The sequence below is a fragment of the Candoia aspera genome, chromosome 1 (assembly GCF_035149785.1).
Source record: "Candoia aspera isolate rCanAsp1 chromosome 1, rCanAsp1.hap2, whole genome shotgun sequence".
Classification (NCBI taxonomy): domain Eukaryota; kingdom Metazoa; phylum Chordata; class Lepidosauria; order Squamata; family Boidae; genus Candoia; species Candoia aspera.
The window spans coordinates 22,100,251-22,122,569 of NC_086153.1; the positions used below are offsets into that span (position 1 = coordinate 22,100,251).

The following is a 22,319-nucleotide window of genomic DNA, read 5'->3' on the forward strand; positions in this document are numbered from 1 at the left end:
TAAGATTTGAACTAGAGATTCCCTCTTCAGGCTCACAAGCTATTTCAACATCAAAGGATGGTTGGACAGCTCCATCTGGATAAGCAAAGTGGTCCAGAATCAGAAGCACAAAATCCTGCCCAGAATGCCCACATTTACAGGCAGCAGATTCCTTAAGAAAGCCACCCAATCCGACACATTTTTCCCCTTGGGTACTTAGAATTTTACCAACAACATTGGATACTTTGAAATTTGCAACTTGTCATATTTAAAGTATAAAGCTTATTCCACCCCCTCCCCAAAATCCCACTTCAGTAAAATTTAGTAAGAAGGTAGTACATCTATAAAAACTACCATAATCTTGAAGTTCATGTAACTTATTTTTATAGAGGCACTATGTTCATATTGAATCATAAGCAGTCAAGAATATTATTGCTAACTCAGTGAAACTGACTGAGAGAAGCAGTATTTCAGACTATAAAATTCTGCACCAAATATTAAATTCTGCATAATTTAGAACACTGTAAAATGCTACAGTCATCCCCATACCACCTCAACAGACAGGAAAGCAGTCAGAATGATAATCCATTATGTTCTGTAGATCCCCAACATGTAGTTACAAATATTTTCCAAATTTCTGTTAGGCTTCCCATCACCCGTGTTTTTTTCTTTAATTAAAAAAATCATTTAAAATAATCAGCTAGAAGAATGGAATGCTGAAAAGTGAAGTACTACCCTCCACCTTTAGTAATAAAAAATGATGCCCAGTCTAGAGCATTTTAGAAGATAAATAGGATAGGTAAAGGCAGTCCAGTTGTCAGACACCTCCAATCAAAAGGTTCACAGAACCCCTTATTGGAGAATCTGCCAATACTTTCTTGTCAGTGGTATCAGACTCCATGTCACCAGATGGAAGGGGGTGCCGGGTTGGAGTGTGAACTGCATTATTATGACTAGGACTTTATGGCATTAACACATCAAGGCCAGGGAAAAGAGATACATCAGAGACACCACCTGGATTGGGAAGGGGGGCAACATACACTAGTGGGAAGAGGGGTAAAGGGTAATTAAGTGAATGTAGTTTTAAATGTAGGTTTGAGTGGGAATTACTTGAGGAGGGGGAGAACCTGGGATATAGTACAGGGACATGGTGGTAGGAAATATCCTGGGGACTAAAGAGGATGGGAGGAGCAAGGAAGATTGTTTATATTTTGCATGAATATCTGTATATGGGCGTGTGTTCTGCTTTTTTTTTTTTTTTAAGATGCTATGTGAATATCCCATAGCTGGTTTGTTTTAATGTGGTAATGTTACATGCATAAATTTTGGAGGCTTTTTTGTTTTGGGGGGGGGCAGGATGTCTTGCCCAAATCTATATACATCATGCTTGCTTTGATAACTTTTTTCTTGCATGATTTACATCTGCGTGTACATTTCTCTGAATTTCACCTGTTCTGCCTTTTATGTGATGGGTAGTGTGTGAATTTCAAAGAATTATTTTATTCTGGAACTCAGATTCTACCTCTGCCTTGTATTCTTGAAAAATTAGTTTGCTAGATTTATCAGCCTGCTTTCCAGGTGATCAGTATTTTGCAATGCCACATCCATCATCTGAATGAGCAAGCCTGCACCACAGAATCTGCAACAAGCTATCAATATTCCAAATTTTGTCAAAGGTTTGAGATCTCAGGTTTCTCAGACTGAGCAGAAAGGTGAGGCATTAATAATTTTAAAAAAGGTATTCTATTGGTGGGGAGTTAATATTGTAACCGTAATAATAAACACTATTTGCAAGAGCAATAGTCTAGTAGTAGTAAGAAGATCTTACACACCTTCAACAAGCCATCTGCAACAGCTTACCCCACTAACCCAGTATGCAACATGAGAATAATAGTGACCTACTTTTACAGTGTTGTTAGAAAGATTATTAACAGGATAAATTACTCTGAATAAATATTACTACCAATCTCAGTGTAACTTTGAACTCTTATCTTTTAAAATGATCTCTTTAGACAAGGTATGCTGATCCGAAAAAGTCAAAATAACTTCATAGTTGTATCACACAGTACTGTTTGAGAAATACGAATTCTGCAATTTGCAGAATTATTATTCTATTTGTCAAGCAGCCAAGAAGATAACCAGGCAACATCTTACAACATAAAGTTATGACTGCAGCATTCTCTGAGCAGTAGCACCAAACACCCAAGTAGCAGAGAGATACCTGACTGATTTTGTCAATTTTAATGATTTCTTTCTACACTCAAGCAGAACTAAATGTTATACAAGCTCTTCTACACAGAGAATTATGGTGTGTGTTTTCCATAATTTTATTCTAACATTTCTATGAGGAAGGTTAGACCGAGTAATTAACCTTTTGCAGAAATGAAACACTATTTGTCTGAAATTATAAGCAGTGATCTGACAAATATTTAATATCTGTCAAGGTCTCACAGGTAGAATCACCTAGCTGGTCTTGGTAGATCTAAAAAAGGTAAGCAGAGTCAGCCCTTCTCAGTACATGGATAATGGATCTCCTAAGCAATCCAAGTTTACAGGCTAGGCTGAGAAGCCTAAAAATATTCCACAATAATGCAATGACAAACAATTTCCACACCACTCCACCAGAAGCTGACTTGAAGGCAATTGTACTTTTATCTATCCAAGCCTCAGGACCAAATATTTTCTACATCATTTATTGAGAAGGCTGCCCCGATCCTGTTTTAATTAGTCACTATTTGAATTTTTCTACCTACAATTGCTCTATGTTCAGTCCAGACTATTACTGATTAATTGCCCAGAACATAATTCCTGCTTCCTCCTAGAAGAGGCACATTAATAGTAAATTCAACTTGTTCTACTTTCCTGCTGTAAAAAAAGGACAATGGCACAGCAGAAATGATCAGAGAAGGTAGAAATTAATTCCCCCCTCTCCAGTATCCTAAGTTGTCCACGTTTAATAATATGAGACAGCAAGGGAAAGAGAAGTTTTTCTTTAAAGGCATGTACGTATTAAATACCCATCACACCATTCTGATTGGGGGAAGCATAGGTGGGCAGAGTGCAGAGTAAGAGTAATAAAACTAAGCCAAAGAAATTAAAGGCAGGCACGAGTTAAGAAAAACAAAAGGAAACATGACTAAATCTAGTTTACCTCAACATTATCCACCATACCTCTCTGTAGCTTTCTATCCTTAAAAACCATTCTCCTTTCCAACAAGTTCATACACGGCTTCATATATTGCCTTCTCACTCTTTTTTTGAGGATCTCATTAACTCTATTCAATGAGAACTTTCTCAGGCTTCCCCTTCCTCTCAACCTATTCATTCTTCCTTCATACATTTGTTCTGTAATTTGATTCTCATTCTCTTCATATCACCAAATCACCTCACTCATGACAGCCAGTTTGGTCTAGTGGTTAAGGCTAGAAACCAGGAGACTGAGAGTTCTAGTCCCGCCTTAGGCATGAAAGCCGGCTGGTGACCTTGGGCCAGTCACCTTCTCTCAGCCCAACTCGGTGCAATGTAGACTAGCCTCCTCGTGGTGCACCCCAGGCAATGTGACTTGTCACGGCTAAATAGTCTACACATCTGACTGCTGGACCTCACAAGGACTTCTCAGCAAGAAAAAGCAGCATGAACACCGAACTGCTGTGCCATACGATTAAAAAAAAACAAAAACCCACTCATTTTGTTTTCAATCCACATTTATTCGGGACCAATTTACCCATACAGTATTTCTCCTTTTACCACAGACAGTTTCCTAAGTAGCCCATCCCAGCAGCATTCAACTTAGTTCTGTTTTTCCTGATACACTTTTTTCCACATAGCGAAGTGGGAAAAGGATGTTTTTATTCTCAGCCATTTTTGCTTTACATTCATTCTTCACAACAGATCACATATTGCCTATCAACTTTCTACCAGCATTTGTGCGTGTCTTAAAATTTCTCCATCCATTTTCCCATCTTTAGTAAATATTCTGTGCAAGCCCTTGTTCTAGCTTTACATCATTTATCTGCAAATGTTCACTCCATTTTCCCTGTCAAACACAATTACCTTGGTCTTTGATAGATTAATTTTCAGATCCATACTTCTGGCTGCGTCATGCAAACAATCAAACATTTGCTGCAAATTGCTCGAATTCTCAAGATGGCATCTTGAGTACAAGAATATTCATTCACATCTTCAACCAATTCACCTCTACCATCACCATAAGATTCCATATATATTTATCCATAAATTGATTAAACAACATAATGGACATCACACATCTTTTTTTAACTCTCTGCTCAATCCTGAATCATTCATTAAGCATTCCATTCATTGTAGTACAATACACATTTAATCATACACTTTTATTGCATTCAGAAACCAAACGTCAGCTCCATATATGTGCAAAACATCCTCTAATTCAAGCACTTTGATACACTTTTTATAAATCAATCATCATCCAATAAACTCTTTCTCATATTCACATCATTCTCAATTACCTGTTGAAGAGCAAAAATCTAATATGCAGAATCACGGCCTTGCATAAAGTTGTACCACACTGCCCAACTTTTGCTCCTTACTATCTCATACCCTTTCAGTCAGAAGCCTGTCAAGACACCTTTTCAGGCACATTTAACAAACGAATCCCCTCTAGTTTTTGCATTCAATCCTTCAATCTTTCTCTTTCTTCCAATCTCACTGAGAGCTTTCAGAGCAAAGACTCTTAATGCTGCTTATCAAAAGATCCTGCTGGGCTATTTTGGCTTGATTTCTTTTTCTGTGGTAAGAAAAAAGAAGAAAAATTGATGGAAAAACATAAGAGGGCTCTAAATGGAATATGATCATACATGAATTAATTAATTAATATCTTTATTATGGTCTTGGACCAGCCTCTACAATAAAAGAAAGTAGTTTAATCCACCAATTCATTGTCAGGAAAAAGGAAAACAATAAAACAGTAAAACAATATATCTAATTAAAAGTTTTGCATAATTGTATAACTTGATAAAAATATTTGGCCACCTGGTGTGTGAGTGTAGAATCAGCATCTCTTAAAAAGAAATAAACGTAAAATCTATCAGTAGACCCACAAATTTAGAAATAATTGGGGAAATCAGAGCACGTCTTGGAGCATCATAAAAAAGGACACCGTGGGCAAGAGTTTCTGCCTCCCTGGATCCACAAGGGCAAAGTCTCTGTGAATAAGGAGTCCCATGAAATCTTCCTGCCAGGAGAGCTGAAGGGAAGGCATCAAAGTGGGCTCTGGAAAAGGCCCATCTATATTTGCTTAAGGAGAGATTGTATAGATACCCTGCAGTAGAGGGTTTGCGGTGGTCAAGAATTTGACGATAGAATTCGGGAGCACTGGTAATATCATTTTGATGATCAATGTCCCTAATTCTATCTTTTGCTATTGATTTGGCCTTCTCCAGAGTTAGCTGACCTAAATATTCAGGAGAGAGGCCAAGACTGCGAAGTTCTTTTGTACAGGTATGGTGCCAATGAGATTGGTAGCTGTCTGACAACAGCAAAGGCATCAGGCCTGTAGGGTCAAACATGATTTTGAGTCCTGAAGTTAGAATCCTGATCCAGGCCAGAGCCTTAATACTTGGCATATTAGCTTCAAGCCTCAAAACTGCATTGTGGGTGCATTTGGGGTACCAGACAAAGACCTAAGATTACACCTGCTTTCCCAGTAAATTCTACTTCATAGTCACTCATGCATCCCATAATTCAAACCTATTCACTTTATTAAACAGTTCTCTAAATCAACAAACATATAATAAACTTTCTTTCTTGCATTCATACATTTCTCAGTGACCTGCTGAACAAAAAAACCTGGCCCACAAATCTGCCCAGTATAAAGTGATATCTATGAAATAGCACTGCACTTCCCACCTTTTGCTCACTGTCCCCCCCCCCCACCTGGTTAGGCTAAGTTTTTGCATTCATTTTATTTTTCCTTTTCTATGGGGGAGCAGTAATGACACTATTCCAGTCTTCAGAGAAACGTAGTCTTCACATATACATTGAACAAATTCTGTAACTGCCTCATAAGCAAATCACATCCACTTTTTAACATTTCCGCAATCACACCATCTATGCAGTCTTACAGTTTTTCAACAATCTCACAGGATTTATCACTTTTCATTTTTTTTTCTTAGACACCAACATTCATTCATTTCAATCCCACTTTTTGACATACCACTATAATTCCTATATAACTCCACTATAACTCTAGCCCAGAGTGGCTGTGGGTTGGGGGCTCCTCTGTATCTGGGAATTTACCATCTTTGGTTCTGGATGGGGTTGCGCTGCCCAGACAGACCCAGTGCAGAATCTGGTGGCCCTCCTGGACTCATGACTCCTGCTCGAAGAATTACTCTGCATCTTCTCTGCCACTTTTAAGTTTATCTCATTGTAAATCTTTGGGATCATAAGCCGAGTCACCATGTGACTGGACCCGATTTTATGACCATTTTTACAGTGGTCATTAAGCAAATCCAGCTTCCCCAATGGGCATTTTTTGCTGGAAAACAGCAAAAAAAGTCACAAAAATGCCATCATGTGACCATGGGATGCTGCAACCGGTCGCAAATGTGAGCTGATTGCCAAGTGCCCAAAATGCGATCATGTGACTGTGGGGGGAAATGCGACGGTTTGCAATGCTTGTAAGTGCTTTACAGGCAGTAAAGCACCCATTCCAAGGCTGTTGTAACTTCAGACCGTTGTTAAACTAATGGTCGTAAGTCGAAGGCTACCTGTACAGGATTTGTAATTCTTCCAACCAGTTATTTTACTTTCACTTTCATTTCATACACTTTTTTTCTTCCCTATTTTTTCCCAACATCACACTTGGCACTACTGTACACAAAAATGTTTTGTCCCACACTCAGAACCTATCACCCTTGAGTCCTTCACTGATTCTCTAAACCTTCTATCAGAAACAATTATTTTTCAACCTATAACTATCCAAGAAACAAAAGAGGCAATCATAAAAAATAGACTTGGGAAACCACTGGATCCAGATGGGCTGATAACTCAATACAGGTAGTCCTCACTTACCAATGGTAATTGGGACTGGGACTTACAACAGCAGTTTCAGCAGTCCCAGCTGCCATCATTAGGCGAATCCCGTGTGGTCACAGCTCCCACGGTCACATGATCGCTATTTGCGACCTCCTGTTGGCTTCCCCATTGACTTTGCTTGTCAGAAGCTGGCAGTGAAGGACACAAATGGCAGTCATGTGACTGCAGGACACTGCGACGTTGTAATTGCGAGCCAGTCACCAAGTGCCCAAATCACGATTATGTGACCGCAGGGATGCTCTGACGGCCACAACTACGGGGAAAGTTCATGTTCATAAGTTCTCGTTTAGTGCTGTTGTAACTTTGAATGGTCACTGAAGAAGTGGTCACTGAACGAGGACTACCTGTACTGTATGATAAATTGGATGCAAAACAGTTCAATACAGAAGTGGGAAGAACTGTGCAATAAATCTATAAAATTCACTCCACGCTATGGTTTGAGAGAGAACTGGTATAAATGTTTTACAGATAATATACAACTCTGTCAATAATTGCCAAAATAGACAAATCATACAGCAATAAATGTTGGTGTATGAAACAGAAGGAACATTCTACCATATGTGGTGCACAAGGAAAAAAACCTCAGAAATATTGGAGAGATATACATAGCACTATTCAGAGAATTTTGAGGATCAAGTTTGAAATGAAACCACAATTTTTTTAATTAGGCATATTTCAGAACGTATTTTTAAAAACCCATAATTTATTAAGATACATGCTTATGACTTTATAAGCATACAATACTGGAAAAAAGACATAGTACCAATGATATCAGACTAGCAACTTAAACTTGGAGAATACGCAGCAATGACATAGTATGTATACATGTTTAACTAAATTTAAGCAAGAATGGCATGCATACATACATACATACATACATATATATATAATATTACATATTATGCAGCAAGGTAAATACAGACATTTAGAGTATGGTTTTTAAAGCCTATGCCAACAAGCACTGCAAATTGGCTGGAGTACAAAGAAGGGGGAAGTCAGAAATTAAATATTTGCCTTTATTATTTTTAGGGGTGGGGTTCTCTTTCTTTTCCTTAACAGTGGAAATTTTGGCCTTAAACAGTTTTTTGATATTATTTATTTGACAAAATAACTTAATATACTCTGCTTGGAACTTTTACTAATGTCATATAGAGTTATAACTGCCCAACCTCAATGACTATGACTATTTGTTTATTCATAGATAATATCTTTTCTGAAAATATGCCTTTGTTTTAAATAAAAGGATTATAATAAGCCTAAAAAATAATAAAACAAGAACAGAGTACTGTTGTTCTTTTTTATAGAAATTAATATATATCTCTACCTATCCATATTTGTATATCTGTATATGCTGTATCATTAAGGTTTTTTTTAACTGAAAAAAGAATCAATCAATTTTCAATTCCTTCTTTTTCACATGTAGATGTATGCTGAAACCATGTATATGAAACATACCACTTATTTATTTCAATGTATATAGCTGCCCACCTCACCAAACAAGATTTTGCTAAGCTCACCAGTCACTAATCACATGATGGCCCAATCATCTTGTTCCCCATTCATTCACTGATGTTGGTTAACAGAATAATGTTTCCCAGTGAATTGCATTAAAATGAGAATGTTGCACAATTTTTCCTAAAACTCATATCTAGTTTTCCATTATTTACTGGAGAGTAACATGCAATTATCACCAACCTGTGGCCTCTTACTCTCTTACGTACACACAACAACCCAAATGACACCAATCCATATTCTGACATACATTTTAGCGCTTTCATTCATAATTAAAATGACATCTTCATTTTTCTGTATGTTGCCAAGTTCCATATATTTTCATCAATTTCACTCTACAAGATCAGTCCATCTTCATTCAGATCTATTACATCCTTCCCTTTTCTCTTAGTTTTGCAGGCACCGTACATTTTATAAGTACGCATTATAAACTGAACTGGGCAAAAGTGTTTAGGATCTGGCATTGGCAGCCTCAATGTACCTGCTGGCAGCTCTGTAACATCCTGTCATTCCCCCAATATGCAATACCTCCCAAACTCAATGAGTATTTCTCTAAGCCAACACAGCTACTGTGGGACCTCAGGAAAAGGCACAGCTCCTTTAAGGAGTTGCTCACAAGTAGAATAAGGGTGCCCATATCAGATCTGAAGCACCCTTGCCGATTTTGGATCTAAATACTACACACAACTGTATCATACCTACTTTCATTCATTTCATTCATTCATTAGAGTTCTTTACATTCCCCTTACATTCCAAGTCACAATTTTCTATATAACCACTGTACCAGATGAACCCAAAGATACTGATTTCTGCTGTCCATCATGGCTCTGGGGGTGGGGGGGGAACACTCTTTCATATCACATTTTTGAGTAAGATAGAGAAACTCGGTAATTTACTAGCCTTAGTTATCCTGTACCTCACTCAGCATTTTGTGCTTACAGTAATGAAAGTACTAGTCAATTCTGGCACATTTTGACCAGTATTCCACAAGCCCAACTTAGGCCCCAGTTTTACCCCAAACATGCTCATGCTATTTTATGCAAGCTAAGATTTCTACCCTAGAATCTACCTTACAAGCCATTATATTGTTGTCATACTCACTAGAAAGTGTTCGCAGTACACTGACATACTCTCAGGATGCATTAAAGAAATTATAGACTTTCACAGCCTCAATAATAATGCATTTCCTGGGTACAGTAGTCTGATGCTACAAATTTTATGAAGGAAGCAACTGCTGTAAATGAAGTCTGAAAAGACAGGAAGACAATACTGAGATGCAATGGTTCAGCATATTAAATCATTTGGATCCCCTATAACAAAGAACTGAAATAAATGTGGCAATTCCAGATCATCTCAGGAGATAGCAACAGTCATCAATGCTTGGGCTCCAAATTTAATTGATGGCCTTTGTTAGTATTTGAATGGAAGACCTCCAGGGAGTACTAGGTCTATATGGTAGACTGGGAAATTGGTGAGCGGGGTGGGGTGGGGGGAACTTCCTAGAAAAAGCCAATGACAAACCACTGAGGGAAATTGTACTTACTTTAGAATTCTAGACTGCAGTTACATAAGAATTAGCAATGACTACCTCAAGTTCACAAAATGAGCTTAGTAAGGTTTGGAATCCAGGTCCAATAATTTCTTTTATTAAAAGCATGGTGATGGTGGGGGTGTTCTACTGAGAACCATTAGCTCTTCTGAAAACAAGTTCATATATTTAACCAAATATATAAAAGATAATGTACCAACAATAGCATTTGGGGGGTTGTTTTCTATTGCCACTGATTTCCAGAATGACTCAGGTGCACAGCCAGGTCTCCAGATCTATTAAAACTTCCATAACAAAACCTCCTGGGAAAAGATGTTTCTCAAATCCAATAACTAATTTGCACTGAGAGGCCTCCTGGCCACTCCAGGAGAAAAACATCCTACACATTTCCTGGACCTGAGTTTTTTGAAATGTAACTATGATTTCTTATGCATGCTTTACTTAGATGAAACTAGTGACTATTTATATATTTCACTGACAAAATAACAAAATGTTAATGCATCTCCATTGCCAATTTAACAGTCAGGAGTCAAAGTAGCTCTGGGACAGGAATAAATAAATTCATCAACTATCATCCTGACTAGTTCTAAAAGATCAATATACTAAATCACTTCCTTATGTAAATTAAGGTGGTGGCTAGAAACAAGTAAGATCAAAATGCCTAAGGTATTACTTGTTATCACGTGATCCTGTCCAGAGAATAAAAACAGCTAGAACATTCTGCCCCTTTCCAACATACAGTACCTTCTCCTATTTTATTCTTACCTGCTTAAGGTTCAATTAGCTTTGTCTCAGCTTTCAGGTACATGACATTTTCAGGACTTTTAGGACCTTTAGTTACTTGTTCTCCTACTTGTTCTCCTAATCTTTCTGAACTGATTTTAATTTAATTTGCATTTCATTCTTGGTTTTAATAATTTTTCTTAGTTGCTTTGAGAACTTTTTAGTATAAATGCAAGACAAAAGAAACAAGACCAAAAAGACCTTAAGTGGTAGTCCTACCCAAAATGCAGCCTAATTTGGATACCTGCTGCATATTATCCAGTCTACTATCATGATGTTATAAATGCGACAATTAAAACAAATAAAATTTCTTTAATTGCATTTTAAAACCTGTGGCCTTTAGTAGTCTGTTTAATCTTGTGTAATATGGATTTCCTCAGTTTTTATATTCCTTCCCCTCTCCAGATATCTGTGCTTAATGCAAAAGAAGCTATGCCAACTAAGCTGGCATAAAGACAACTTAAAGCCAACACCTTGAAATGTTTAGTGTGCCTTCTCTCAGAAAAAGAATGAAGCCCTAGTTGGCCATCAATGTGCCACCAGTAGAAGAAGGGAGCTGCAGTTCAGGATAGAAGAAGGTAAAAACTCAGCTAATGTAAATGAATTCAAGTCTCCAGGATCAGTTGAATTACATCCTAGAGTACTGAAAGAACTAGAGGAAGTGATCACAAAATTCTAAATATAAGGCTTGAAAACTCCTGGAAAACTGGTAAAGTCCACAGAAGGGCAAATGTCTTTATCTTCAAAAAAGGGAAGAAGGGAGGTCCAGAAAAATTACAGACCTGTCAGCTTGATTTCTATACTGGGCAGGTTTATAAAGCAACATATTCATACACACTTGGATAAGAATGCAACAAGAAAAGGTAGCATGGGTTTTCCAGACTAACCTTATCTTCTTTTTTGACAGCGCTACAGGCTTAACAGATCAGGGAATGCTGTGGACACAGTGTACCTTGACCTCAGCAAAGCATCTGAGGAAGTCTCTTGATATCCACATTAATAAAATGCTAAAATATGGCCTATATGGTGCAAGATAGATTCATAACTGGCTGAATGACCATACCCAGAAGCATTCATAAAAGCCTGAAGAATAGTATGGAGTGCCACAGGGTTTTCTCTACAGTATTTCTTGTACTATTCAACATTTCTATTAATGACCTGAAAAAGGAGGAAAAACCTGCAAAAAATCAAAAATATGTAGACAACTTTGAACAGTGGGATGAAATAAACAAGATGAAACTTAACAGAAAGAAATGTAATGTCCTGTTTATTGGGAGAAACACAAAAGAAACATGTATAGGACAGGGGAAATCTGCTTTGGCAGTAAAGTATGTGAAAAGAACCTGATATTTGGGTAGGCCACAAGATGAAGATGAAATAGCAGCGTGATGCAGGTGTTGAATAGAGAAATTATATCTTGAGGTGCATTCGCAGGAGCTTAAAGTCCACATCACAGGAAGTAACTGTTCTACACTACCTGCTCTGACCAGACCTCATTGGAACTGCATCCAGTTCTGGGCATTATTGTTCAAAAAGGACAGGACAAATTAGAGTGACTTCAAAGGAGGGCTACCAAAATGGTGAGGGGTTTGAAATCAAGCTTTATGAAGAAACATAAAGTATCTATTTTGCCCACAGAAGAGATGACTGTGGGAAGATATGACAGCAGTCTTCAAATAACTGAAGGGTTGTCACACAGATGTGGATGTTCTCTACTGCCCCAGAGAACAGGACCAGAACTAGTGGATTAAAACTACAGTGAGAAAGGAGCAAGCTGACAGTTAGTGAAATGGATTGCTACATAAAGTAGTGAATGGCCATTTGCTGGAAGTCTTCAAACACAAGCAGGATAGTCATATCTGTCAGAGATGCTGTAGCGGATGCAGCACTGAAAAGAGGGTTGGATTGCAAGGGTATCGCACACAGTTTAAAATCGTATGTAAAAAATCAGCTCAAGTTATCTAAAAGACATCATCACATGGGTATGCACACAATGAACAAATGCTTTGTTTCAAGCTCAGAACAAAACTATTCAGAATGTTCCATCAGAACATTTCATATATCAAGTGTTCAGAAAGAACAAAACTCAAAATATTTTGACTGCTCTGCCAAGGGAACAATGGAAATTTGAGATAATATTCTTACTCTCTAGTTTTTCTTCTAAGGGCTACAAAAGTAGATAGGCTTATAGTCCATGCTGAGTACTACCTACTACCCAACCTATATAAAATTGCCCAAGGGAATGATTAAAAAAATATCAAAAATTTCCATAGCACAAAAAGGAAGCAACAAGTAAGGACATTTTTTGTAGCTTTTGCCTGCATTAAAGCTGGTCACAGAATTGAACCTAGCAAAGAAATAATAAATAATGGATTCATTTCAACAGATATATAACAGCTGCAAAAAGACACTTCTCTGCATAGTTGTAAAGAACCACAAAGATAACCTTGAAGAACGAATGCAGCAGTTAGCAAAAGATGAGTTAAATCCAGGAAAGGAAGAAAATATTAGAAAGAAACTTAAATTGGCTGTGTCTTAACTCTTGTTGGCATAAGGAGGAGGGAAGGGAAAATGCTGTCAGGCTTTTAAGATTCTATTACTATAGCCTGTATCAATAAAAGAGAATTCCAGTATTTTGTCTGGAGTTTGTTTACTGACATGGCCTACCTTGAAAAGGCTGACAATAGAACACATTTTGCATTTGGTAACTTTCCTGCAATGCTTAAGAAACAAAGCAACAACTTTAGTATTTGGCAGCTTGAAAGTGTGAAACACAGCAATACCACCTGTAATGCATATGTACTTGGCAACTTGCCTGAAAAAGAAAGCATAGCACATACAGAACATAATCCATGAATTCTAACTTTACTATAGCAAGAAATGTAACAATAGTTGTAGATCATGCAACAATACATGAATAGCTAACCACCCAGTCCCCTTTTCGGGAGAGATGGGCAGTGATAGGAATTTGAAATATAAATAAATAAATAAATCATTCATTCTCATCTCTCTGCCTCCTATTAATTGGCTCCAACCAATGGCAACAGAAATAGAACCAGTGCCTGCTGTTTCACATCTGCATGGCTTTTTCCACACCCTCTTTCATCCTCAATGGGATTTCATCTAGCTCCTGAAAGCAACAAGAAATAAATGTGAAGTGTTCTGTACATATTTGGGGATATAGAATTCTGTAATATAACTATAACTATATAGTAACTATATAGAATGTTACTATCTTGAACTTCTAGTCTCTTCAACTACAGAAACATTCAGATTAATTACAGGCCTTCTACGCCATTTAAACACTCATACATTTTATCAGAAGATTTTAAGAACATGAGGATTTTATGGTTAAAGAGTAAGATTGGCATTTGGGAGGTCCAAGTTCAATTCCACCCTGATCTGATCTATAAGTATATTCTGTTCCCTCTGAAATCTAGAGACCTCTTGTTTTGTGTAATCAGAAGATGTGTGTTAAGATTGATTCTCAGGCCACAGAAAATTGTACTGCTCCCAAAAAATTAAAAATGCAAACTGCCAATCCAGCTAAGGCTAATTTCTGGATAGTCACTATGAGCAAGCCTAAATTCAACTGTGATTTTAAAAAGTCATCAGTGTTTAGGATCCGGGGTCCCTGTAATATCTTGCTACAAGAAAGAAGAGCTGTTTGCAGTTGCTACATTAGAAAAATAAAATAACATATTTTATTTTTGATATCAAAGATTAAAGCCTTCCCCAATCTCTTCTACCAAAATAAAAATATATAATTTAGATTTACTTTTCAGCAGCAATGAAACAAAGAGGAGCTGGGACTATTGCGACAGTTTGCACAAAATCTTAAATATATAACTTACATACACAGGTTGACATTAGGGAAAAATTAATATGTTTCCCTATCCCATTTAATGACTAAATTGGGTGCGGACATTTATCATTTCATTAATTGATACTACAAAGCTGCTACAAAGTATTAAGTGTTTCATTATTAACTGAACAACAAAACAAATGATGAATCCAAATAGCTTGCACAAGAACACAGAAAGCTTTCTTGGTCAAAATTACTCCATCTAGATTAGTACTAGCTACACTAGCTGACAGCAGCTATTCATGACTTTAAACTAGAGCTCTTTCCTAACACAGCCAATGGAAGATTGAATCTGGGATTTTCCATATGCAATGCAGGTCTTCTGCCAAGGAGCTACAATTCTTTTCTTGGTATATGTGTCCTCTCCCATTAAGAGTTGCTGATTAAAAATGGGGTTTATATTGCATTTTATGTTATCATCAAGACCAGAAACGTGAAAGTGCATTCTACCCAGAATTAACTAAAAATCAGGTGAATAAATGTCAAAAGGATTAAGATTTAAAAGAAAGTTTGTATTATCTGTGAAAATGAGAGGTGTAAAATGAATTTTTTAAAACCAGAAATTAAATTGGTGCACAGTAATTTCAGGTAGGGGAAACAGACTCATTTACTTGTTTGGCTCATTAAGAAACGAGTTAGAATTTCAAAATGCATGACATCCGAATTTCTAACATTCTTAAGACACTACAGTCACAAAACGTCATTTCTGTAACTAACTATAGTGTAAACTTTTAATTACACATATACAAATACTCAGATGTAATCTTAAAGTCATGGAAGTAATGGGCTGCCCTGCCAGATCACTCTGGTAATGTGATTGATCACCATGATGCACTAGAAAATGGGGGGGGGGCAGTTTTCCAACGACTTTGCTATTAATGTCTCTTCAGCCATTAATCAAGAGCTAGCCTTTGGTTCACTGGAAAACAGTGAGAAATATGGGTGTATCTGACACAAAGGATCAGCAGTCTTAAAATATGCTAAGAGATCTTTTCTAGTCTTGAAAGCAAATGTGACTCTTCTACAACAAAGATTGGTCTTCACCCAGTAAACCAGTCAGCAGGTACTCCGGAGAACAGGAGAGATATGGCAGGCAGCAGCTGTTTTCCCATCCCAACAGTCTGCCAGATCGCAGAAATAGAGGTGGGTTTTTAATCCTTTACACTTCAAAAACTCGTTCTGGTGCAAATACTGAGACAGCGCGAGGAGATGGGAGGAAGGAGGAAAAAAAGAGTTCCTTGTATCCTACTCTGGTCTTCCCAACCATCCAGAATTGCTGGACTACAACTCCCATCACCTGCACTTAACATGGAGGCTAAGGACGATGGGAGCTGAAGCCCAACAGCTTCAGAGGCCACTACCTTGAGGAAGACTGCCTAATCGTGACGAATGCGTTCAAAGGCAGGGAAAAGTAACTGGTGCCACCCATACCGTCCCCCCGCAGCCCAACCCCGCGTACCGTCCTGGCGGCCTCTGCCCAGGTCCTGCCCTTCTTCTTGCGGCCCTTTTCCCTCATGGCGGCTGGGTACTGGCAGAAGCCGAACAACCGATGGAATGAATGAATGAATGAAGACACGAGGGGAGGGGGCGTGTCCGAGGCCGGTGCGGGGTCTCTGTCGTGGGAGGGGGAAGAGAAGGAAGGGTTGGCCGCTGCTGCTACTTAAATCCTGATGCTTGCAACGCCCGCAGCTACCCCAGCCGCCATGTTGGGAAGCCTACAGTAATCACGTGACAATGCCTCCACCCCTCCTCCTCAGCCTGCCCGCCAACTGACCGCGTAACCCCGCCCATTGCCAGTATAGGAAAAGGGACGGAGGTGGAGCCAAAGGGGATTCGTGACAGGCGGCTCCGCCCTGCAGCAGAGAAGAAGGCGTTGAGGGAGGGGCGCACATGCGTCGTTCGGGTGACCGGAAAAACGCCACAGTCGTGGCCTTCTACCCAGTGTGGTAGGTTCGGATCGCCTAGGCCAGCTTTCTCGGATGACGCATGCGCACAGTCCTGGCACGCGTTTCATCGTCAGCGGAGGCGCCGCTATACACTGATTCCCAGCGGGAACCTGCGTGCAAAGTCACAGGGTGTGACGTCCGAGCCCTTCTCGGGCCTCTTCAGTGCCCGGCCCTTCCCGTTTCTCCTCTTGGTGGCGGAAGGGAGGCGCTTCAGTACTGGCTGCAGTCCCATTGCCATGTGGTCCCTAATGATTATCAATTGGGAGGTCTCCCGCGGAGTTGTGTCCGCACAACACACTAAGTAGGGCGTCATTGAGCCGTGGTTTATTGGATTAATTCGGCCCACACTGGTTTGGCGTGGCATGTTGAAAGCCGGCTGGGTGAGGCCAGTCACTCTGTTTCAGCCCAACCCATCATACAGGGGTGGTGTGGGGAAAATAGAAGGCGGATGTATTAGTTATATCACGGCCTTGAATCGATACAGGTCAGGAAGCAAGACCTAGGAGTGTGAAAAGCACCTTAATTCTGTTAGAGTATCCTATCAGAATCTTCAAAGCCCTTCTTTACATCAACTATACCTAACGCAATCAAGGTGTTGTTTTCAGTTTCTTTCTTGTGTTTTCTCTTTTCCCAGGACTCAAATATCCGTTCTGTAATGGCTTGTCATTCTCCTCCCCTTCTCTGAATCAAACCAATATTCCACCATAGGTAGCACTATTCGTGATGTGAAGTGGGTAGCATCAAGCACCATTTTATTCTGTAAAGCACTAACTATCCCACCCCAAAAACAGAAAAGTTGATTTATGATCCCAAGCATTCAGGGCAGGGTCTGAGGGCTTCAGAAGTGATGTTGGAGGTGAGAAAGTAACAGATGTGTATTTGTGTCCCTGGTGCCCAACAGCTTTCCTGCCTAAACTGATGGATCTGGTCCTGGTAGCGATGATGATCCTGAAGCTCTTGGTGTAGGGGACTTCAACATTTTAAGCCACTTTATCTGATGAATTCAGGAGTTTATGGCTGCCATTACAGTATTTCCATGGTCCGTTTCAAATTATATCTGCCACTCACTAAGGTGGACCTGGATTTTTGCATTCATAATGATAATACATATTTTTTTATGGATAGATCACTAGCTGGTAAGGGTGAGATAGTTGGCTTCAGCCCTCCCTGGAGGGACACAAGGCAAGATGAAGGCTGAAATCTTAGTGGAGGACTGGAATGTCCTGGCTCTTGACCAGTAGGTTCTTAAGCAGCCTTTGCATGTTCACCAAGTGCGTGAGTTGTTTTGATTTACTGAAAAACTGGGAGATGAAGCATGCTAGCTGAACATGTGTTCAGGATGAAATGGCCATGCAGGGCAAGGACTAGAGGGGAAGGGCATTTCCACCACGGAGCACATGAGCTAATTGGAGCAGAAACATTGCCAACAATGGAATGACACATGGCAGACAGACTGCTTAGCACAGCAAGAAAACACTACTTTTAATGTGGAGCAAGAAGAAAAGAGTGGAGATTACCCTTGCCGTGAGCTGGGTGTGAGATGAAATTGATGCTGTACGTTGTTTTGTGTTATTGGGTCAGTTTGTTTCTGTGTACCTTGAAGATGTGGCCAGAATGTGTGTATGACTTTGTGCCATTTCTCCTCCTTTAGATCCAGCTCCCTCTTGGTTGATACTTAATAGCTTCAGAAAATGGTAAATTTTCCTTTTCTTGCCAAGGTGACCTACATATTACAGCAGATAAGTCTAAGCGCTCTTGGATGAAACAGATTTTCTGCATCTATTTCAATCTGGCTGCAGGCTAAGTCATGGGACAAAAGTCCTGTGTGATGGCAGGTTTCAGAGGGTAGCATCAGAAATATTGCTTTACTTGCAGCTGTATTTCCCAAAGCCAGAAAAATGGGGTAATTCAGTAAGAAGATTAAGGTTTTGTGAATGCAGCTAGTATGTCACTCTCCATTTTTATTATGCAAGTTTCTTCTATGCATTTGTGCATCTTTTTTGGCTTTAGGTACATTCTAACTGACCATCTCTTTCCAAGTGCCTGCCTGGTAGTAACTGGAGCATGAAAGCAGAATCTCACCAAAGTAGCAAAACAAACCAACAAATGGTTGATTAAGTGAGAAATGGTCATTAGGGATTTGTTTAAAATATAAAAAAGAAGGAATTCTGTTTGATGCCATTTTGAGCCAGTTCATTCAGTGGCTGTTTTTTCTCAGTTGGCCTAACTCATGAACTCTAAAGGCACTAAATATATTTTCAGAAATTACACTTTTTAATCTGCATAGCACATTTGCAGAACAGAAAGACCTTTAAAATATGTATTCTAGTAAATGATGTTTTCTATTTGGCTTAATATATAGAATCTAGGTTGGGCAGAACCTAATACTGTTGAACCTGGTCACTGAATGAATCCATTTTCTGAGTTTGCACTATATATACATATATAGTGCCTGGACAAGTCCCTGTAGTTTTTCTTGGCAAGATTTTTCAAAGTGGTTTGCCATTGCCTTCTTCCTAGGGCTGAGAGAGAGCGACTGGCCCAAGGTCACCCAGCTGGCTTTGTGCCTCAGGCAGGACTAGAACTCACAGTCTCCTGGTTTCTAGCCTGGTACCTTAACCACTACACCAAACTGGCTGTCTTGCACTATATAGTGAGCTGTAATTGAACCAAATGGTTTGGTTTTCACAACACACTAAGGCAGAAAAATATAACCAAGATTAATATTAGAATAATGTATAAATGATTCTGCTACTCTTCTTGAGCAGGCTAAGCGTACAACATTGCATGAACATGGCCCACTAGTTAGAAATCTGGTTTGAAGGCTGGATTCTATATCCCTTTTTCTCTAAAATCAGCTGCTCTTTCTTGCTCAAAGCCCTAACTCCAACAACCAAGACCTTCCATTAAGATCACCATACCTGTTCTTTAGCAGCTCATCTGTCAACTTCTGTCACTCTGCTAATATATGGAACTCCCATTCCCTTATCACAATTTCCCAAGAAATTTGAAAAGCGTATCTTCTCCAACTCTTGCATAAGCTGCAATGAAGAAAGGATGGGGCTTCTTTAAATTATGTTTGCACAACACCCTAAACCCTAAAAAGCTTTCTTGGTGACCACCATTTTGTAGCATACTGTATTTTAACCAGTTTGAGCTTTGCTAAATAATCCACATCCCAAAATGTCACTTTGGTTTTGTACAAATTGAAAGTTTTTGAGCAAATCAAAATTGGGCCAGTTTGGCTCTGGACAGCCCAATAAGCCTTGACCCTTATTAAAATTAAGGCTGCAGTGGGTGGGGTGGAAGAGAGTAAAATGGCAGCGCATGTGCATCCATTCAGAGTTAAGGTTCAGCATGTTGTGCAAACACTTTAAAACATTAACTCTCGTATATATTGTTCTCAATCCCAGAAAGTATAGATTCCAGTTTGTTTATCCATATATTTATCCCGTATATCTGTATGACTGTTTTATATGTGTAGTCCAGTAGATTGAAAACCAGGGCTACCTTATTTAAGCTGCAACTTCAAATGACCACTAGATGGGAGCAAAGAGATACCGAAAACTCTTTCTTTGCTATGCTGGTCAAAGATCTTAACAAAGTTTACCTATTTACTGTGTCTCTTTCGCTGACACCTAGGGATTGTATTTTCCAATCTATTCAAGACTGCATTGGTTGGGAAGAGAATGCTTTACTCAACAATGAAAGACCAAGACCACAGGAGTTGCCCCAATACATGCAAAGAGAGACAGTCTACTGAGCAGGAAACAGGACTTAATATTAGGACTCATCAGTTTGGAACTTGAATACTAACAGAGGGATAATATCTGGAATATGTAAAAGGATAAAATAAGGGTTTCCTGAGTGTGTAAAGGCAGGATCCCTAACTAAGGTATCACAAGCAAAAGTGAACTTTCCATCTCCTTTTAACAGAAATGTAACATTGTGTAATACTTAATTTCTTAAGTGTTCAAATGTTTTTCAAGTCAACGTCTGGTCAATCACAACAGACTACTTCAGTGTGTAGAAATTGTGCTCTGGTACATATTATTACTCTCGTGTGCCATACTTGCATTTACTTTGTTCTCTTCTCCCCGATTGGAGTCATCCTTTTGGACCACTTCGTTACCCTTTTTATTTTAATCAATAAACAGCTTGTTGTTCTCAGCAAACTTTCTCACATTACTGGCTACCCTGAATCCTATGTCCATGGCTATATAACATACTGAAGGAACAAAACTCCTTGTCACATCATGAATTGATAAACTTTAAGAACTAGGTGAGCGCAGTGCAATCCAAGTGGATCCTGCTACTAAGTGGGAAAGTACTAAGGAGAACAAAATTAGGCAGGGCAGGCATACAGTTCTTTTTAATCTTCTACAGACTGTTTTTAACCAGCATTTCAGACTCAGTTACAATGTGCATCTGTATAACCAACCTATCTTCCCCTCCCTTCCCACAATATAAAAGCAATTGTATGAAATAGGTAGACTTGTGTCTTGAGAAGGCAATTTACCATGCTTCTCTGTTGTAACTGCACTTGATGGAGCCTAAAATATTTCTGCATCTAATACAAACTGATTAAATCCTGCACATAATTTAAAAATTATTACAGACGGTAGACTTTTGGAATGCACATCATATAGTAAAATGCTTCCTCTATCATATCACTGCTTATTTTTCTGAACTCACAACTTAATCTATTTATCAAGCTTAATTAAATGCTAGACTCAGCTAAAGTTGGAATGGTAGTTTATACTTTATTGTGTTAGGGAGAACCAAGAAGCAGTCTTAGCATAATGGGTGAATCGGATAATCATGTTAAGCTATAATATGGTTTGTTTGTTTAGAAAGTGAACATTTAATGAATACAGCAATTGTGTTTTGTTGACCCATTTAGAGTTTAGCAAGTTAGGTGAACCAGCCTATGTTTTGTTTACTTAGAATTGCCTCCCATTTTATTAAATGGAGCATTCTTCAAATCAGTATGCGTTAATTTCAGATAACACATATTTATTTGAATATTATGTATTCTCTCCTGATCATAATGTAGAAATCCATTGGAAGGGTATATCTTGGTCATAATGGGTCGGGGGCCATCTCCCTCTCTCTTTACCCTACCACAAAAAAGAGAGAGAGGCAAATAAATGAGAGATAGTTTTCAACAATGCTCATTCCTTTATTGTCATGGCTGGGATTTGGTTGTGGCGCTGCCCAGCACTCTTCAGGCCTGCACCAAATCAAAGCAACATTACAGTGTATTGAAAAGCGTATCCATCCAAAACCAGAGGGGGTTGGGACAACAACCTCTTCTAGTACATTATGTGTAATATATTATGCATAATATGTCCTGTATATTCATATGTATAGAGCAACAAGCATGGGCCACCGTACACCAACTTTTGACTGCCAAAGTAAATCACCACAGCAACAGGCACAATATTTTGGTCCCAGTAGAGGCCCTCACCTTGCCAACCAACCACTCCCTCCTATTTTTTATTCCCCTCTGGATTTTTTTCCCCTCACCAATCACCCAAATAGACAGAAATCCCATGATTTTCCCTGGGTGGGACACCCATACATACCCACACAACATACATACCAC

At 38.9% G+C, this 22,319-nt stretch overlaps 1 protein-coding gene across 1 annotated transcript in view; it reads right to left on the reverse strand.

The window, feature by feature from the left end:
* ASXL2 (ASXL transcriptional regulator 2) overlaps positions 1-16,478 on the reverse strand; it is a 75,648-nt gene extending 59,170 nt beyond the window's left edge. The window contains exon 1 of the mRNA XM_063300181.1: positions 16,225-16,478. Within this exon, the coding sequence (XP_063156251.1) occupies positions 16,225-16,281 (57 nt within the window). The 5' untranslated portion in view covers positions 16,282-16,478. The remainder of the gene's footprint in view (positions 1-16,224) is intronic.
* Positions 16,479-22,319: the final 5,841 nt, after the last annotated feature.